The 17,848-nt window shown below is 41.2% G+C and overlaps 1 protein-coding gene across 3 annotated transcripts in view; it reads left to right on the forward strand.

Moving 5' to 3' along the window:
• LOC148028458 (K(+) efflux antiporter 2, chloroplastic-like) overlaps positions 1–17,848 on the forward strand; it is a 181,600-nt gene that overhangs the window by 41,967 nt on the left and 121,785 nt on the right. For 2 of the 3 annotated variants that reach the window (XM_087690261.1, XM_087690262.1), the window contains 3 exons: positions 7,947–8,015; positions 8,261–8,326; positions 9,001–9,267. In XM_087690261.1, the coding sequence (XP_087546387.1) occupies positions 7,947–8,015; positions 8,261–8,326; positions 9,001–9,267 (402 nt within the window). The remainder of the gene's footprint in view (positions 1–7,946; positions 8,016–8,260; positions 8,327–9,000; positions 9,268–17,848) is intronic. The other variant, XM_087690263.1, reaches the window with a different exon arrangement.

The following is a 17,848-nucleotide window of genomic DNA, read 5'->3' on the forward strand; positions in this document are numbered from 1 at the left end:
GAACTTGTGATGAGTAAGCCATCAATGTATAGCAGGATATAGCTAACCCCCTCTGCAGTAGATCGAATATATAAGTTCGGGTCATAAGGGGTAGAATGGTATCCATGAGTCTGTAAGAACTCATCCATCTTATGGAACCAAGACCACGGCACTCGCTTCAGCCCATAAAGAGCTTTATGCAAGTGGAATACCTTATGCCTCAGGTTTCCAGAAGGAAAGCCTGGTGGTTGCTCCACATAGACCTCCTCCTCGAGAAAACCATTTAGGAAGACACTCTTGATATCCATCTGATGTATCGGCCAACTATGGTGAGCGGCTAGCGCGAGTAGCAACTGAAAGGAAGTCAACCGTGTAGTAGGGGCAAAGGTCTCTTCATAATCAATGCCATGCTTCTGTCGAAACCCTTGCACTACAAGGTGAGCCTTGTACTTGTCTAAAGTCCCATCAACTTTTAGCTTAGTCCTAAAAATCCACTTTGTCCCTATGAATTTGTTGTGGGTCAGATGATCCTCCAATGTCTAAGTCTCATTTCTGTCAATACTCTTGAGCTTCTTCTCCAAGGCCGCTCGCCGTTGATGGTGCTGAAGAGGCTCTTGCCATGTATCCGGCTCAGAATGCGCTATGTAATCAGCTATAAACAACGACGCAAATGATGCCTGAGGAACAAGCCAGGCAGATCTTCTAGGTCCTCCGGAGTGGAATTTGGTGGTAGGATCCCCGAATCTTGCATGGTTTGCTAGTACCAGCGAGGTAACGGGTCTTGCGAAGGGGGCCTGGGAACTGAAGAATCTGGGGGAAGGTCAGGAGTGGAAAGTAGACAGGCTTAGTAGGCACGATCTCTGATGATGTGAAAGAAGGAACCGGATCGGAATCCGGTGCAGAAGATTGCACAATATCCCTCTCGTCAAAGATGACATCCCGCCTAACGATTACCTTCTTTGTTCGAGAATCGAACAAACGATAGGCTTTCGCCTCAAAGGAATATCCCACAAAAATAAGATTAGTTCGAGGAGTGAGCTTTTCTATCTTTTCATCAGGCGTGTGTGTGTACACACGACACTTGAAGACTTTGAAGTGAAAAATAACAAGCCGAGAGCCAAAGAATGCCTCATACGGGGTCTTCTGAGGAAGAGCCGCAGTTGGGGACTGGTTAAGGATGTACACCGAAGTGTTAACAAGCTCAACCCAAAGGTGCTCGGGAAGTTCTGTTGCAAACAGCATAGAGCATGCCATTTTTATGACTGTTCGGTTCCTACGCTCTACGACTCCATTCTGAGAAGCGGAGTTGGTAGAGGTGAGGCGGCGAGAAATGCCATGCTGTTGTAGAAACTTGGAGAACTCTTGGGAGAGAAACTCACCATCGGACTTATGCTTGAGAAAGTACGCCCACATGTATCTAGAATGATCATCCACTATAAAAAAGAAGTACAATGCACCATTCAAGGCAGCAGTGGATGTCGGCCCATAAAGATCAACATGAATCAATCTAAGAGACGACTCAGCTCTATGTGAGGTCTGCTGAGGAAATTGTGTATGGTGCTGCTTTCCGAACAGACAAGCTTTACAGACATCTCGAGTGAGCTTCAGGTGTGAAAAGCCCTCAACTAGCTCATGGTGTGACAACTGATAAAGCGAGTCATAACCAAGATGCCCTAAGTGAAAATGCCAAAGACGCTCATTGTTCGTAGGCTCGCGAGATATGGCTAAAGCCTGGAAGCTATGGAACACGGAGCCCTCGGCTGTCGGCTCGGTTAGAAAGTGTGTCATGTGGTATAGGCCATTAGGTTGTGCCTCACTATGAGCAATCACTAAACCAGTCAGAGGGTTAAGCATCTTGACTGTGGTCGCTGTAAAGAAAATCGGTCGCCCCAACCGGCAAAGCTGCTGAACAGATAACAAGTTCACCCTAAGCTGAGGGACATGATATACATTGTCCAGCATAGCCAGATCCGGACCCTTGTCAGTGGCAAAACTGATGTGCTTGAATCTTGACCAAGGAGTTGTTTTCTATGCGGACCCGCCTGGCTGTAGGGGCGCAGGTACGGAAGACGTCCTCTATAGGAGTCATGTGATGTGGAGCTCCACTTTCTACAATCCAAATAGGAGCTGAAGTGCTTGACTGTGTCGAGTGGGCCTCTGCGGTAACCTCGTCGGGAGGCAACTCACAGATATGGACGAGACTCGTATCTGATGTCTCTATGGAGACAATGTGGGCCTTTGCAAACCGGTCAGACAAGCCCTATGGAGTTGAGAACGTTGTCGACTGAGATGGTTGTGCGGTGGCAGTGCGAGTCTGACCTTTAAACTGCCCCTTGCCATCACCTTGCCTCACCTGTTGAAGGTTGCTCGATTGAGGGGCAGGGGTCTAAGACTTAGGTTTTGGTGTTGTGTCTCTAGTCTTTGATCGATACTCGTCGTCAAAATGGCTAGCCTTTTGACAATGCTGACAATCCCTATTCTTTGTAGATACATTCTGCTACCCAGGTTTGAGGAATTGGGATGTTTGTTGTGAATCCTTGGATTGATATTGCTTTTGAGTTTGATTTTGATTTTGAGTTGAGGTTTGGTTTTGTTTGCCCTTCCCTTGTTGCCCTTTCTAAGAATGATCAACAAGAGCCCCCTCTAAAGAGGAATTCAAATGAAACTGATTGAACAACCGTGCGTAAGGCAACAATTGACAGTCAAATTCATAGAATGTAGGCATGGTAGGTTTTAAAACTATGCCTTTCACAAAATTGAAGTAGTTCTTGAGGAGTTTGGTTGGGAATAATGTGATCTGATCATCAGAGGACTTATGAGTCCGCGTAGTGGAGAATTCAGTGAGGAGACGCGGATACTCAGCCAACTTGACTTTCAAGTCATCCCGGTCAGTGATTTTAAAAAGCTGAAGCTCATGGTCAAGATTAATACGATGGGTCCTATCCCGAGCCGCATAGCGGTCTGTCAAGTGTGCCCATCGCTCTGACGCTAAGTCAAAATGCTGAAGCTGAGAATGAAACTCAGGTATTAAGGGCTGTATTAACTCAACAATAGTAGAGGCATTCCTAGCCTTCCATGAGCGGACAACCTCGTATGTAACAAGTGCGGGATCGGGTTGGGGTTTCAACCCCTGCACAAGATTCCATAGGTTGTGGGAGTCAAGGAGATGTCTCATCAAGTTGGACCAAGTAGTAAAGTTTGACCTGTGAAAACGAGTCTTGTCATTAAATGCATGCTTGGCAGAAGATGAGCTAGATCCATGAGGTGTCAGGTAGGTAGGGTAAGATGGATGTGGGGATAAGATTGTGGAGGGTAAATGGTGGAGGTGGATGTGTCTGATAAGAAGAAGGAGGAGGGGGAAAAGATGGGTAGGTAGAAGTAGGCTGTGAGTGTCCAATGAGTGTCAATTGAGGCAGAGACACTAGAACATGAATGTTTCCATAAGGTGCCGGTGTAGATAGAGACACTGGGAAACGAAAGCCCGTCCAAAGTGGGGCTGAGGTACAACAGTATGACTAGAAGGTCCACTAGGTAAAGCCATGGAGGCAAATTGTGGAGTCAACTGATCCACACTCGGGAGAGATTGGGGGGGATACCCAGGTTGCAATGATCCCGAAAGTGTGTGTGAAGTAGGTGAAATACCACCCGACAGAGGGAAGGATGAGGTCCTAAAGTCTGTGCCTATGTTTCCATAACCCCTCGGTGTGATGTGTGGTGCGACATGAGGTGTTTGAAATGGAAATGTAAATGGTGTGAATGGAAGCAGCGGAAGAATGTGGTGAGATGGGTGGGTTCTCAAAATGTGGTGTGTGAGGTGCAGATGCATTTTGTTCATTTTTAACACAATGATTGGAAATGAAAGTGTGAAGATGATGATGCACCATGCAATGAAGAAAAAGAAACACCAAATTTATTCTAATCTTGTGAAGTAGAGTGAAAAGAAGGAAAGTTAGAAGAAGAGGTCTCTGGCTTTTTCTTATAACCCCTATGATGTATGTTAACATACAAGAATTGGTCCTTAAGAGGACCTTTTCCGTAGTCAACAGGCTGGACTCTTTCTTCCACAAGATCTCTACCAGAATATTGCAAAGCATAAGAGGTAAAAGAAGAAGGAACAAAAGACGAATCTAAAGTACCTTGCACTGGAGTGGACGGAAGAGGATGAAAGAAAGGAACATACTTCGGGTCTTGTTCTCCAAGAGGGGGGCCCGTCCGTGATGGACGTCTCGGCGGCCTTGCAACATCATCAGATTTATTTGCGATATCTGAAGAGAGAAATTCATGCACACCTTCATTTAGAAGCTTTTCTTGAAGGGCAATCCTTCGATCGAGCTCCTCAATCTTCTTTCATCGATAAGCTATGATCAGTTTGTATTCTTCAGAGGTCAACTTGCCTAGCTTTTCTTCCATGTAATCAGAACTGTCTTCCACCATGTCGAAACTTTGTGGAGCAAGCTGATTGGCCCACTCTCGCTCGATTCTCAGCATAGTTGATTTTGGAGACTGAATCGGTGTTATTGTGTTTGAAGTCATTTGAACCTACTGTTGTTCTTGCTTCTTGCATAGAGCTTTCAGATCAAAGGCTTAGGTTTCTCAGAGAGTACTAGGCTTTGATACCATGTAAAGAAATACCCTAACATAAAAACATAAACAGAAACCGTACAACAAAGCACACACTGATAAAAGAACACTGTTAGGGTTAGGGTAACTCAGAGACAATGAACACAATGAATAAATGAAGTGATATAACTATTGAATAATACGATGCTCATGCAGTAAACACACTATGCAGTGAATGAATATTGAGCCTCAAACTCCTGTATCTCAAGGATTAGGGAAAGGGTAATGAGCTGGAGAGAGTGTCGTACTCCAAATGGATCCCGAATCACAGCAAGGCAGGCTTCGGATGTCGAATACCAGCAAACGCAGCAGTGAGACGTTGGATTTGATGCAGACAATAGTGAGGAGAGAGAAAGACTAAAAAACTCAGGTAGTAGGTGAGAGAAAGACTAAAACGCAAGCAAGACAGCCCGCAAGAGAGAGAAAGACTAAAAACATAGGCAGCAGGTGAGAGAAAGACTAAAAACGCAGGCAAGATAGCTTGCAGGAGAGAGAGAGACTTAAAACGTAGGCAGGAGGATTGTGATGACATGGCAGACTGCACGGCAGTAGGTCTGCACAGGAACAGTAGTCGGCTGACTGGAATGAGCTCCAAACTGTGTGAAGAGGGCTGGAAATCAGGCGCCAATTGATGGAGACAGCAATGGACAACTTCGGCTAAGATGTCCTCTCTGAACCGGGTGTGGGCAGCAAGTTGAAATGCTTGAAATCTGCAAAAACGAGATTGAACAAGAGTGGAGGGCTGGCTGCCTATTTATAGAAAATTAGGGTTCTAGATCCTCTCCCACTTAACTCTCTCGATCTGCTTCCCATTTTAGGGTTTTGGCTAAAATAAGCATAAAATAAGCATGTTTTGGGGTTGTTTAAGTGGCTAAGTGCATTTCTTAGCACAACAGTGCCCATGCAATCCTACGCCGTTTCTCTCATAAACAAGGGGGGTTTCTCGCAATAAAAGTGTGAGATGTCGCTTTCTTATTGATAGAATTGCCCAGAAAGTGCACTAGGCTTGAGATCTCAAAGAAGAAGAAAGGATCTAAGCCCATAGTGTTGTCATAACCTATTTTTTTGATATTTAGCTTAAGAGCAATAGCATACTTTGTTGTATATGGAGTTACAAGGTTGCCCAATGTAATTACCATGACAAGAGGAGAAAAATTGGTTGCTGTCCACACAATACGAAATTTTCTGCAGCAAGAAAGAGAAGAGTACATGTCTTCAAAGTTGGGTTGCTCCAAATAAGAGAGAAGAAGCCCCAAATAGCCAAGATAAGTTTTCCAAATGAATCACCGGCTACTCCTTAATCATATCACGTTTTTGATCAATGGCTAATTAATGAATGTCATTGATTAAGGGCTAATTAAGGTGTGTTGCATGTGAATGTCATGTGATGTCATTGATTATATAGGCATGTTTGTGCTTGGTTTATGCTTTACTACTTTGATGGTGAGAACATTGTGATTTTGTGGATAATGGAACAATAAGAAGTCTTTTCAAAAGCAGTGGCTTTGGCCAGGGTCCCGGTCTTTATCTTGTGACCGGTTAACTCAGTATCCGGAATGTAAGATGATTTGCCTTGCCTAGCTTTCCTATCACATTTTGTTTTGTTTGCTATCATACAGAATAGGCTCAATACAATATTAGTGTGAATATTTAAGTTTTTGGCCTTCATAATAGTGATGTTGTCTATGGAACCATTTACTCTTAACATGACATGGGCTTGTAACTTACTAAACCAAAACATATGGTTACAAGCACCTAATCTGATCAGATTATGGATATAACAACAATTACAGTTCAGTTTGGTGAATTATGACTTAGTCTTGTTGGCTGGAAATTTTAGCATATTTGTATAGCACGAGCATGGTTAACTACTAGTGGCTGATGTTGTTTGATTATGATGCCTTATGCTTTGTAGTTGAGTACTTTTGCTTTTGTCGCATTGCGATGCAATTGGGGAGAATTGTAAGGATTTAAGGGGGAGGTTTGTCGTGCAGACGTGTATTTTTATTGCTTTGCTTTGGCACAATTAAGTTGTGCGCATGTTAAGTGCAGGTTAAATCGGGGCATGTTGATGGTCCAAAACTCAAGTTGGGCAGTGAGGGACATTGGCAAAAGTTGTTACAAGTTATGCTGGACAAGTACTAGTGGGTGCATGGTTGCAATCTTAATCTTGGACATTACTGAAATGGGCCCTTACTAATGACTTATGGTGTCATTTGGGCTAGGAAAAATTAAACATTTAATGCCTAGATGAAGGTTAATGAAAGTTAGAATAACTTTCAAGGTCAAAGGGCTTAGTGCATAGAATGTGGATGCAGCAGCTCTAAAGGGGATTGTACATGCACTTTGCAGTTGGCCTGCATGCACTAAGTGTTGTCAGTTCAATTTGTGTCCAATGAGTGTGAGAATCAAGGGGAAAATTGAATCCTTATGCTGCTGGTCGTTTGCGGCAGCCCAAGGAGCCCAAAGTTGTAGAGAGATGAGCCCACATCTCATGTGCTTCATATTTGTGTAATAGAAGGTAAATAAATACTGCAAAGGGTGCCAATTTTTGAGCCAAGCAGGTGTTAACTGTCCAATATTAAAGTGCTAATGTATTTGTTTCAGATTTTTCTTGCTGTGATTATCGTCAAATTAGGTCATCTACCACCCTATCTGAGAAGAAAGGGTGGTTTCAATGACCATTTCAAACTTGCATGAGGAGGTGCGTGGGTTCAAATCCATTAGTGCAATCAGAAGCTCATCAGAGCTTTGGGTCACTAGATGGGTGCACATGCACAAAGTGTGAGTAGAATATTTTCATGTCTATATCTCGGATTGCTGCCTATGTGAACGACTATCCAGTTGCAAGCTCATAGATAGTGGGTGGGCACCTTTCTTGGATTCCTACCTGTGCGAATGACTATCCATTTGCAGGTTCATAGATAGTGGGTGGGCACCTCTTAAGGTAGCTGGGGCTTGATGATGGTTTGTAATGTAATACCAGGCCAGTTGGCGCTCTGTATTGTTCTGGATGGGAATAATCTTTGTGATGGAAGGGAGTGATGGTTTCATGGCAGTGTGCTGTTCTAATTCTTGGTTCTATTAGGATGATGTTTTTTCTTTCTTTTTTGAAGTAAAATTCACAATTCATAGAGAGATTATAAGGGTGATGATCTTGGGTTGGCTCGTCATATGTTGGGCTGAGTTATAGAAACAAACAAAGATCACAGTTTTTGAATCTCTATGTTTCACTGATTGGCTTTTGAGGTTTGCTGTAGAAGTGCATTAAATATCTGAATAAATTTAGGGAATAGATCTGGAGAAAAATGTGTGTTTTGAAGCTGAAAAAGCTTTTGAATGTTCAGGTTCTTCAAGAACGTGGAGAAAGTACTTCTCGACATGGACGAGCTACATTTTCTGTCTTGTTATTTCAGGTAAGGTGCAATGTGTTGCGTACTTCAAAGTTCATGATGTCTTAATAAAAATATGTTATGTGCTCCATCCTAAATCACTAAAATCTGTAATTCTTAAATCACTCAAATCTATGATTTTTCTCAGTGCAGATTGTGTCATGTGCTCTATCCTAAATCACTAAAATCTGTAATTCTTCACCACGCACTCTTGGGTTAGGCTTATTGGATACAGGTGTTGACCTCTCTGGAACTCTGTTCTTTTTCAGGACCTTGCCGTAGTTGTTTTACTGATATTAATTCCTCTGGTCTCTCCAAATTCGTCAAAAGGAGGGGTATGTGCAAAACCTTTTATGCTTTCTTCCTGTCTGATTTTGCAAGTTCTGGTATGTGGCATGCACAGCTCTCCTGTATCAAAGAAAACACTTTCAGTCCAGTATTAAAAGGTGGGATCATAGGAAAATGGTTATAGAATAATGTGTGAGATATTCAATGTGCATATACAAGATGCTACTCTGCATATTGTCTTGATGAGGGAGTTTCTTATGGCAAGCTTTTCTACAGACGACAACTGTAGGAAATATTGATGTTAGTGTGCAGCTGTGCTTGAAAAAATCAACCTATAGGTCTGAGTTGGATATGGAATGTTTCAGAAGCAGGTTTGGTATGGAAACATTGGTATGACTATGTTCTGGTAAGGAGCAAGCCTGTGCTGATGTAATTTTAGAGAAGTGTCGATAGTCCTTTAGAAATTCCACTGAAAATTGGTTGCTTTGAATTGTTGAGACCCGTATAAAGAAATGACTGTTTTAACATTGGTGTGCATTCTCTACAAATAGACCTGCCATGTCTAAGCCTATGCAACTTGTAAATTGTGATTCCTTTGTATTATATTTTTGGATAATGCATTGCCCTTTGAAAGAACTGTTGGGAGTCTAATGTATTGCAGTTGAATGGTAAGAAACCCCAGTTCTTTTTAACCCTGTGGATGTGGGAACTGATTCTGCAGGTTGGTTTTCAAGCAATTGCCGAAGCTCTAGGAGTTGCTGCTGTTAAGGGTATTGTTGCAATAGCGGGGATAATAGCGGGTGGTCGACTAGTAAGGCACTTGCTGAATTTTTTACTAGCATTGTCAGCTATGCCTGTCTCATCAATTTATGTTTTTGTTCAGCTTCTTCGGCCTATATACAAACGCATGGCAGAAAATCACAATGCAGAAATATTTGCTGCCAACACTCTCTTTGTGGTACTAGGAACTAGTGTGCTGACTGCAAGGGTAAGCTAAATAGGATCTCTCTCAGCAAGTCTTTTAACTGTATTCTGAATATCTTTCTCGTTGGACTCACTTGCAAATATGCGTGTAAAAAAATAAATAAGTTGATAAATGAATGAACACACACACACACATACACGCACGCACATGTGTGGAATGAAGTACAACCTGCATTTGTTGAAATGCTAGAACCATATCTTGATTTTTATGAGCAATTTCACCAGAAGTTCTTGAGAATTTATTAACAAACTGAGAAATAGTCTTGGGAGAGTGAATTTGTTCTAACTTGCCGGGCACAAACAAATTTGCCTTCTGCATGGTTTCTGGACTGAGGACTCCTTGCTTAGGAAGATCATGAGGATTATGGAAGATCCGTGCTTTTTTTTCTTCTTTTGTTATGTGAGGAATCCGTCTCTGAACTTGAGCTTGTTTTGCTTGTAGATTGACCTACCAGATCTTTATCTGAACTGTCCTTTTTGCTCTACCTTTGCCTCTCCTAGATGAATATTTTGAAGGAGGAGGGAATGGTATGGGCATATATTTTTTCTTTCTTTTAGAAGAGAAATGACTAGGAAGAATGAGCATTGATTGGATTAAAAGGTAAGAGATCATCTTCTTGAGGGATGTTGTGTGTGGCGAAGGAAGAAATTCCACTTCATCATCTTCAAAAAAGCTTTCCTCATCAAAAGTATTAGATTCCACTGAGCTGCATTAGAGAACATGTATTTTTAAAACTTCACTTAACATGTGGATTAATTTTTAATCACATGGTTAAGTAATGTTGCACATGTGAGGTGTAACTGGGGTTAGAGTAAATTTATGAGTCTGGGACCCGAGGAAATCATAGGATGTTAAAGAAAAAAGTTACAATATGTTATGTCGCACAGATAGTTGATGGTATCTAGTGTCCATTGTTGACCTAGGTCATTTATTTGGCCATAAGTGTCAATTGGTGACACTAGAGAAGTGGCATTTAATGGTACCTAATACCAATGTGATGGTCAAAGATGGTGCAAAGACACGTGGGAATGGAAGTTGCCTAGCCAATTTAGTCATTGGCCAGTCAGTTTATTTTTTGGGCACTTAAATAATTATTAGATTAATTTTTAGTGTTAAAAAATTAAAATTAATATTTAATTATGGATAATGTTAGAAAAACCGTTTGGAAAGTCTGCCACTTGTCAAAAATGCCCATGCAAGACTAAAAAACGTCTTTAGAGGTTGACAAGGGGCTTTTTTAGTGTATTCTACTTGCAAGAGAGAGGTAGGAGATGCTGTTAGTCTGATTTGCAGCCATTGAAGGACCTTTTGAGGCAGCCAGGGGCAGGAGAAGACCAATCAATGGCAGGTGACAGCATGTACAAGTTGTTGAGACAGGGTAGCAGCAGTAAATGATTGATTTTCTTCAGTTCTTCATGAAGAGAGTATGAAATTTCTCTCTTCTCAGCATTCTCACTTATCTCCCAGTCTTTCCACAACCTTGCTCTGAAGATTAAAGCATTGAGATCACTAGAGGTTAAGAAATTTCAGATTTCTTTGTTGTAGATCTTAATCTACAGCAAAAATCAGGGTCTAGTAGCAACCTCAGGAAGTGTGCCAAAAATTGGAAGCTCCAAGACTTGGATTCAACAGGTTGAAGTTGTTTTCAGTCAAATTCAAGTGGAGGGACTAGAAAATCAAGGAATGTGGGGCATTTGCCATCTCCATCAAAGCGGGTGAAGGTCAATTGATTGCCTGAATCAAGGGGCAATTAGATTAAAGACTTGTTGGTACTTTTGGACAGCACTAGGAGTTGAAATATGGAAAGGGATTAGGAGAATTCCATTGTACATCAATCTTTTCTTCAATTAAGTTAAGGAAATACCGAAAGGGCCGCCAATTGTGGGGTCAACAGGGTGTCCATTGTCCAAGATTGTAAGTCAATTTGCATTTCTCAATTTGTAATAAATGTTACTGTTGTGACTAAGTTGTAATTATGGAATTACCACCCATCTACGGGAGAAAGGCTTGTTTCACATGCTTTGAAGAACTATAAGAATTAGAATCATAGGAACTCTCTGTTTTGAATTCTGAGAAGTTAATGACTCACTATCATCATCATCATCAGAAAGCACACAATGAGCATTTGTTTTTGACTATTCATTTTCTTTAGTCTTCTGTTGATTGTGTTTAGTTTTTTTTTGTATTTGTTGGCTAAATGTGCACAAATACCACAAATGTAGCATTTTAGATTCTTTTCTTTGTAAGTAGATTGTTTACAATTTCTATTTGCAGCTTAAAATATGTTGGATCTGTGATTTCTCCTTCTGTTTCTGTAGTTTCTGTGATACCTCTTGCGTTCTTTAGGCTAGTATCTAGAGGAATATCTAGAAGATTTATGCTTGTTTCATCTAGAACCATTATACCAACTAGAGCAGTGATAATTTTCACAACTAAAAGATTTTTCATGTTTGTTAGTAGACTTGCAAATCTCACTAGTAAAATTTTGTTGTAAAGTTGTCAGCTTCTGTTGTTGGCATACCTCCTTGACTAATTGTTCGATCGTCTAGACGATCTGTCCTACACTATCAGTAAAGTCTCTTTGTTCTTGTTTCATTTTTTGCTTGCAGAAAAAAGGAATAGGCTTTGGGAAAGAACAAACCAAATGTTTTTTCATGCTGTTATCATGAGCATCCATACCTTCATACAAAAGGTGGCACATATCCATCAAGTATTCCTTATAGTGATGAGGATCACAAAGCTTGGATTGGAAAGAAGCTTCACGAGCTCTAACCACATCATCTAACTTATTGCCCACTAACTCAACAAGGAACAATTCAAAAAACAATTGTACTGGGTTTGGTTGTTGAGCAATAGCCAATTTGACTTGAGGATGAACAGAAGTCCACTATTGGCAAGAACCATTGACAAATCCATGTGTCATTGCATTTAACACATCTAAGAGGTTAGTTGTGGGTTTTTCAAGTAGCTTTTGACCAACATAAGCATACATCATGTATATCAAGAACTTGATTTCTTTTGGGGATTTTCCATCAATGGACCATATAGGGAAACTGCTAACCTTTTCAGGCACTCCAATTTTGCTATAGGCCTTCGAATTAGAGCTTTTCCCTTTGCTAGAATGAGCATTATGAAATTCATCACTAGACTGATGTGGAACTGTGTGGATTTATAGGAACAAAAGTATCATCCACCACACTGTCACCATCTTCATTTGAAGAAAAAATACTATAAATTAATTGCTGTTGAGCTTAGGTATCCATAATGTACCATGCAAGGATGTAATTAGTTGTGTCCTGTTCTAGGACGTCGCCCATCATGTGTGAATCATACTTATTTTGGATGTAGCGTCCAATGTCATCTTTATGAGCACGCTCGGGAGTAATACACAAACACATATTTTTTAACACAATATTTTCTTTCTTTTGTTTTTGAACCTTTTTGAATGCCAATTTATCAAGCTCATCAAAAGCACACTGGTCACCTTCCATTGTCCATTAAGGAAAGAGAAGATCAATATATTTAGTCAATTTGGGTGATAGTTTAGTACCTTATGAAGAACTAGCTTTTGTTTTCTCCTAAGTCGTATGAGATGGACCGACTTCATGGTCATGTGATGCAGCAGCATTAGCATTTGATACTATCTTTTCATCATCATTTTCAGCAATCATTTGTGGGACATAAATGTTTTGGATTTCACACAAGAGTGAATCCATTTCCTGTTTTTTTCATACCTTTACCTTTGAGGTTATTTTGGAGGACAGAATGCACATTCAAAAAACCTTGGGTTGGAGAAGAAAACATGGGTGACTATCCTTTTTTAAGTCTTTTATCAAAAAAAGCTTTCCAATCAATTGTAGGTGGAGAATACAAAGGAGGATTGGAAGAAGAAAGGGTAGAAGATGCACTAGGAGTAGGATTAGGCTTCAATAACAAAGTATCAAGCTTTTGTAACATTTGTTGAAGACCTTTACACAAATCATACAAATTTTCTATATTTTCAAGTAAACATGTAAGGGCCAAATGTGTCCAATTTACAGTTTCTAATTCAAGAGACCAACTTGCAAAATCTTGGGGACACAGATAAGGAGCAACTTTGTATGTATGACTTTCATATTCAAATTCTTGAACCTCATTAACAACCTTGGCTGAAGTGTGTTCAATTAACTTCTTACAATGAGCACAAATACCCTTGGAGATATGTGGATGTGTAGAAGCCCGAGAGAGGAATTTCATGGTGCTTGCTCATTGGGAAGGAGAAACCTTAAGTTGCGGGTAATTTGTAGGAGCAGTATGGATTGTTGTAGCAATAGAAGTAGACTCCATATGTATTGGACTAGAAGTATGATTTTGTGGAAAGACCAATGTTTTCCCCTTGATGTTTCTCATTGTTAGGACCTGTGGAGGTAAAAGTTCCTTCATCTGTAGAGATTGGATGTTGAGCTGCCATTCTTATGGAAGTTGAATGTCTAACCAGTCAATTCATTCGGGTAAATATCTTTGAGTACTTTCATCTACCTTCATGATAATAGTTTGCCCTTTGTCTTTGTCTGAATTAGTGCCTTCTAGGACTCTAGGTATAGCTAGGGACATACATCTGAAAACCATATGATATTGGATAGCTAGATGTACAGAGGTAGACTTCATATGCAAACCAAAGGTTCTAATATGCAGCAGTAGCAACTTTGAGAGATATGGATCATTTACTGAAATGACATAATTTGGATGTAACTCGAAGAAGATTGGACCTTTTGAGCGTGGATAGATAGTAGCACCGACTATCATATCCATCAACTCTAAATGATGGGTTTCTAAAACAACAGTCTTACATGAAACATTCTGACCTTTTCTAAACAAGAGAATGATTCCTATAGCAAGGTAACCTAAATGAAGATTGGGATAATTTTCTGGGATCTTTGTTTCTAAATCTTATGCATAACTAAGGATAAGAGATTAACATCTTGGGCTAAGCTATCACCAATGGTCAAGATGCCTTGATCTTCTACATATATCGTTGAAGTACGAAACTTAAAATATTATTATCACCATAGATATGAGCAGCACCAATCGGAGATAAAATCCATTTTGCACTGGGATTGGCTTCATCTACAATGATTGTCGAGTTTCCAAGCGATTTGCAATGTTCGAACATGGATTTAAGTGCAATACTATAGCTTTCTTATGATGCCATAGGTTTTTTTTGGACTTAGCGAGGAATTATATGCTCTTTCAAACAGCTCACAATGCCTCAACCCTCACACACGGGATAGGGCAACAACAGTGTCTACTAGAGCAAAGCCTCTCATCACTTATGACCTTACGTAGTTCTCGCAGGATACATACATGTGTATAGATATATACATATATATACATGTGTGTGTGTGTGTGTTGAGCTCCGAGGCGTGAGGATCGAGACACGTAGTGCTTGTTAGGAGCAGAGAGAGTGAGAGAGAGAGAGAATGCAGAGTAGTGAGGTGAGTGAACATGATTTGTGGGTAGAATGACGAGTGTGTATCTCTTTAGGTTTTTAGATATATATATATATATATATATATATATATATATATATATATATATATATATATATATATATATATATATATATATATATATATATGAAAGTACAATGTGCTAAGGGTTTGTTCACACCCGTGTACATATAAAAGACATGAGGGCCCTTTATTCCCGAAAACCTCCCACCTAAAGGCAATGTACCTTAAGAGGAGAAAAGAATCAGCTAAGTCTAGGTATATACAAAGCTGAAATACATATATCTATCCAACTCCCATCATCTGTCGGCAATGAGCAAACCACCCTGCTAGAAGACCTTCGTGAGAAGGTTTATAGGATTATCATCTGTCTGCACTTTGACAAGCTCAATGCTCTTGCTGTCAAGTATATCTCTAATGAAGTGGTACTTCACTTGTATGTGCTTCGTCTTTGCATGAAAGACAAGATTCCGTGCTAGCATGATAGCACTCTGACTATCACAATGGAGAACGGGTAACTTTGTAATGCCAAGCTCTCCCACCAGACGTGAAAGTCATAAAGCCTCCTTGCATGTCTGAGTGGCAGCCATATACTCTGCCTTTGTAGTAGACAATGCAACACACTTTTATAGCCTGGAGATCCAAGAGACTGCTCCTCTTGTGAAGGTGAACACATACCCAGAAGTGGACTTTCTACAGTCCGCATGACTAGCATAGTTTGCATTTGAAAGCCAACGACAAAGGCCTTCTGCTTTCCAAAGCAAATGCATAAATCCTTTGTTCCTTTGAGGTATCTCATAATACCTTTCACTACTTGCCAATGCTTTTTACCAGGGTTTGCCATGTATTTGCTAACCACTCCCATTGCAAAGGCAATGTTAGAACGTGTAGTAACCATAGCATACATCAAACTGCCAACAACTGAAGCATATGGTATCTTGGCCATTTCAGTCTTCTCATCATCAGGCGTAGAGCTGCCCTCTGCACCGAGTTTCACATATGGAGACAATGGAACCCCAATTGTTTTCCCCCCCTCCATATTGAAATGCTGCAAAACCTTAGAGATATACTCTTGCTAAGATAGATAGAGTAATCCTTTTGACCTATCTTTCATGTGAAAGTTGCCATGAAGACTTTGCTTCAGTGAGTCCAAGGCATGAGTATCCCTGCCAGTAATCACCATGTCATCAATATATAGAACCAAGATAATCAAGCTGCCATTTGATGTCTTCTTGGTGCCTTCTTGGTGACTTCTATGAAAATCTTGAGACTGCATAAATGTATCAAACTTATGATACCATTCTCTTGGTGCTTGTTTCAACCCATACAAACTCCTTTTGAGTTTACATACCATCTTCTCTTTCCCTTTTGCCACAAACTGTGGGAGCTTTCGCTCAATCACCAAGACCCACGGACCGCTTATTGCTTCAAGCGTTTCAAGTGAGCTCTAATGGCTATCTCTCACCTGGCCGACGCGCCGTCGATCCTACGAGTGTAATGAGCTTATCTTGATGCCAATGTGAGTAGCCTCCTCTCTTGCACAATTCGGTAGCTCCACGATTCTCGATGCTAGCTCAAGCATCCTCAAGCCTCCTCCATCTCCAAGCTCCATCCTCCATAGCCGTGCGCGCAAGAGAAGAGAAGAGAAGAAGAGAAGAGCAGATGGTAAAGAGCTTCACCCTCTTGATCCCTCACTCCCACACGCTCACTCCCTCACACTCTCACACTCCCTCTCTCAAGAGCACACACAAGCAAGAAGGAGAGAAGAAGAGAAGAAGATGAAGACTCCTTTTGCCACACACCAAAAGAATGAGCTTCCATTCATTTTTTTGAACTTTATATACAAGCCCTAAAATCCCATGGGCACGCATCCCCTTTTTACATGACCGGCCATTGTGGCAAGGTCCTTTTTCCATTTTACTCTTCTAGCATTATGCCTTTAGCCTACACCCGTCTAATATTTTACAATTGGCACAGGAGGGAGCCTGGTGCTCTTTTACAAGAGTTTTCCAAGTTTTTGAGGCGCCTTTTATTTAAAATTGCGCTTTTTGTCCCGACTTAGCTTTAGCAGTCGCCTGCGTGTCTTTGCTCTTTTTCTGTGCTTTTTCTGCTTTTTCCTTCATTTTCCGCCATCTTGACTCGGGGTTAACATTACCCCCCTCCTAGACGGGTGCCAGTCCCATGGCACTTTTGTGTTGTTTACAGAGTGGTAGGCAGTTGGACAAATGATGATGTAAAGGGGAGGGCTACCTGGAGATTCAGGTGCTCGTGGAAGCTGATGAAGGATGGTTGTCGGAGAAGTTAAATGGATAGCGAGTGGTTGACGAGGCCTCCGAAGTTGGTGGTTTATTGCTTTCTGTGATGTTTGACAGGGGAAGGTACTGTGCTCTACCTAAGGGGAGTGTCTACCATACCGTGTTAGTGTACTGTGCTCGTGCTAGTGGAATGGGGAGGTGGGTCTAACCGCAGGCAAGCCTGGATGATGTCCCACACTTGAGGACCCCGGTTGTGCCAAGGGAGGTGCGGTGCAAGTGGCTTAGGGTGACAGGTCTAACCATAGGCGAGTGTTACCTCCCTAGGTATGTCCTGCCCTTGATGTGCGTAAGGGTGAAGTGGGGGAGCAAAAGGGGCTAGGGGGTTAGGAGTGGAGCCGGCTGACCGAAGCCACCGGGCACGCCTAACTTGAGAACCCCTAGGTGCAGTGATAGTGCTTATGTGGTGATTGAGTGCTTCTACAAGTGAGTGCTTGTGTTGTCATGCTTTCTGCTTTGCCTTTCTTTCTTAGCTTTTCTCTTTTTGTACGTTCTTTTAAAAAAATAAAAATAAAAATTTAGTTGTTAATAAGGGAAGAAGTTACAGAGGGGGATATGGCTATTGTTGCTCACTCTGATCATGTTGGGAAGGAGGTTGGGATTTGCGGGATCTATTAAGAAAGGGTCGGCTTTGCAGATACCTACGTAGATCGAGGCGGGTTTGGAGTGTGGTAGTGGAGAGGAAGGGATGACTACAAGTCGAAAATCGGCTGTTGCTCATATCCTCTAAAAGGGCTAGGCAAAACAAGGGTAGGAGTGTGGCTCGCATCATGAGACGGGCCA

Source organism: Lygodium microphyllum, chromosome 12, assembly GCF_053477565.2.
Source record: "Lygodium microphyllum isolate KBCC chromosome 12, Lygodium_microphyllum_v1.1.10, whole genome shotgun sequence".
NCBI classification, from domain to species: Eukaryota; Viridiplantae; Streptophyta; class Polypodiopsida; order Schizaeales; family Lygodiaceae; genus Lygodium; species Lygodium microphyllum.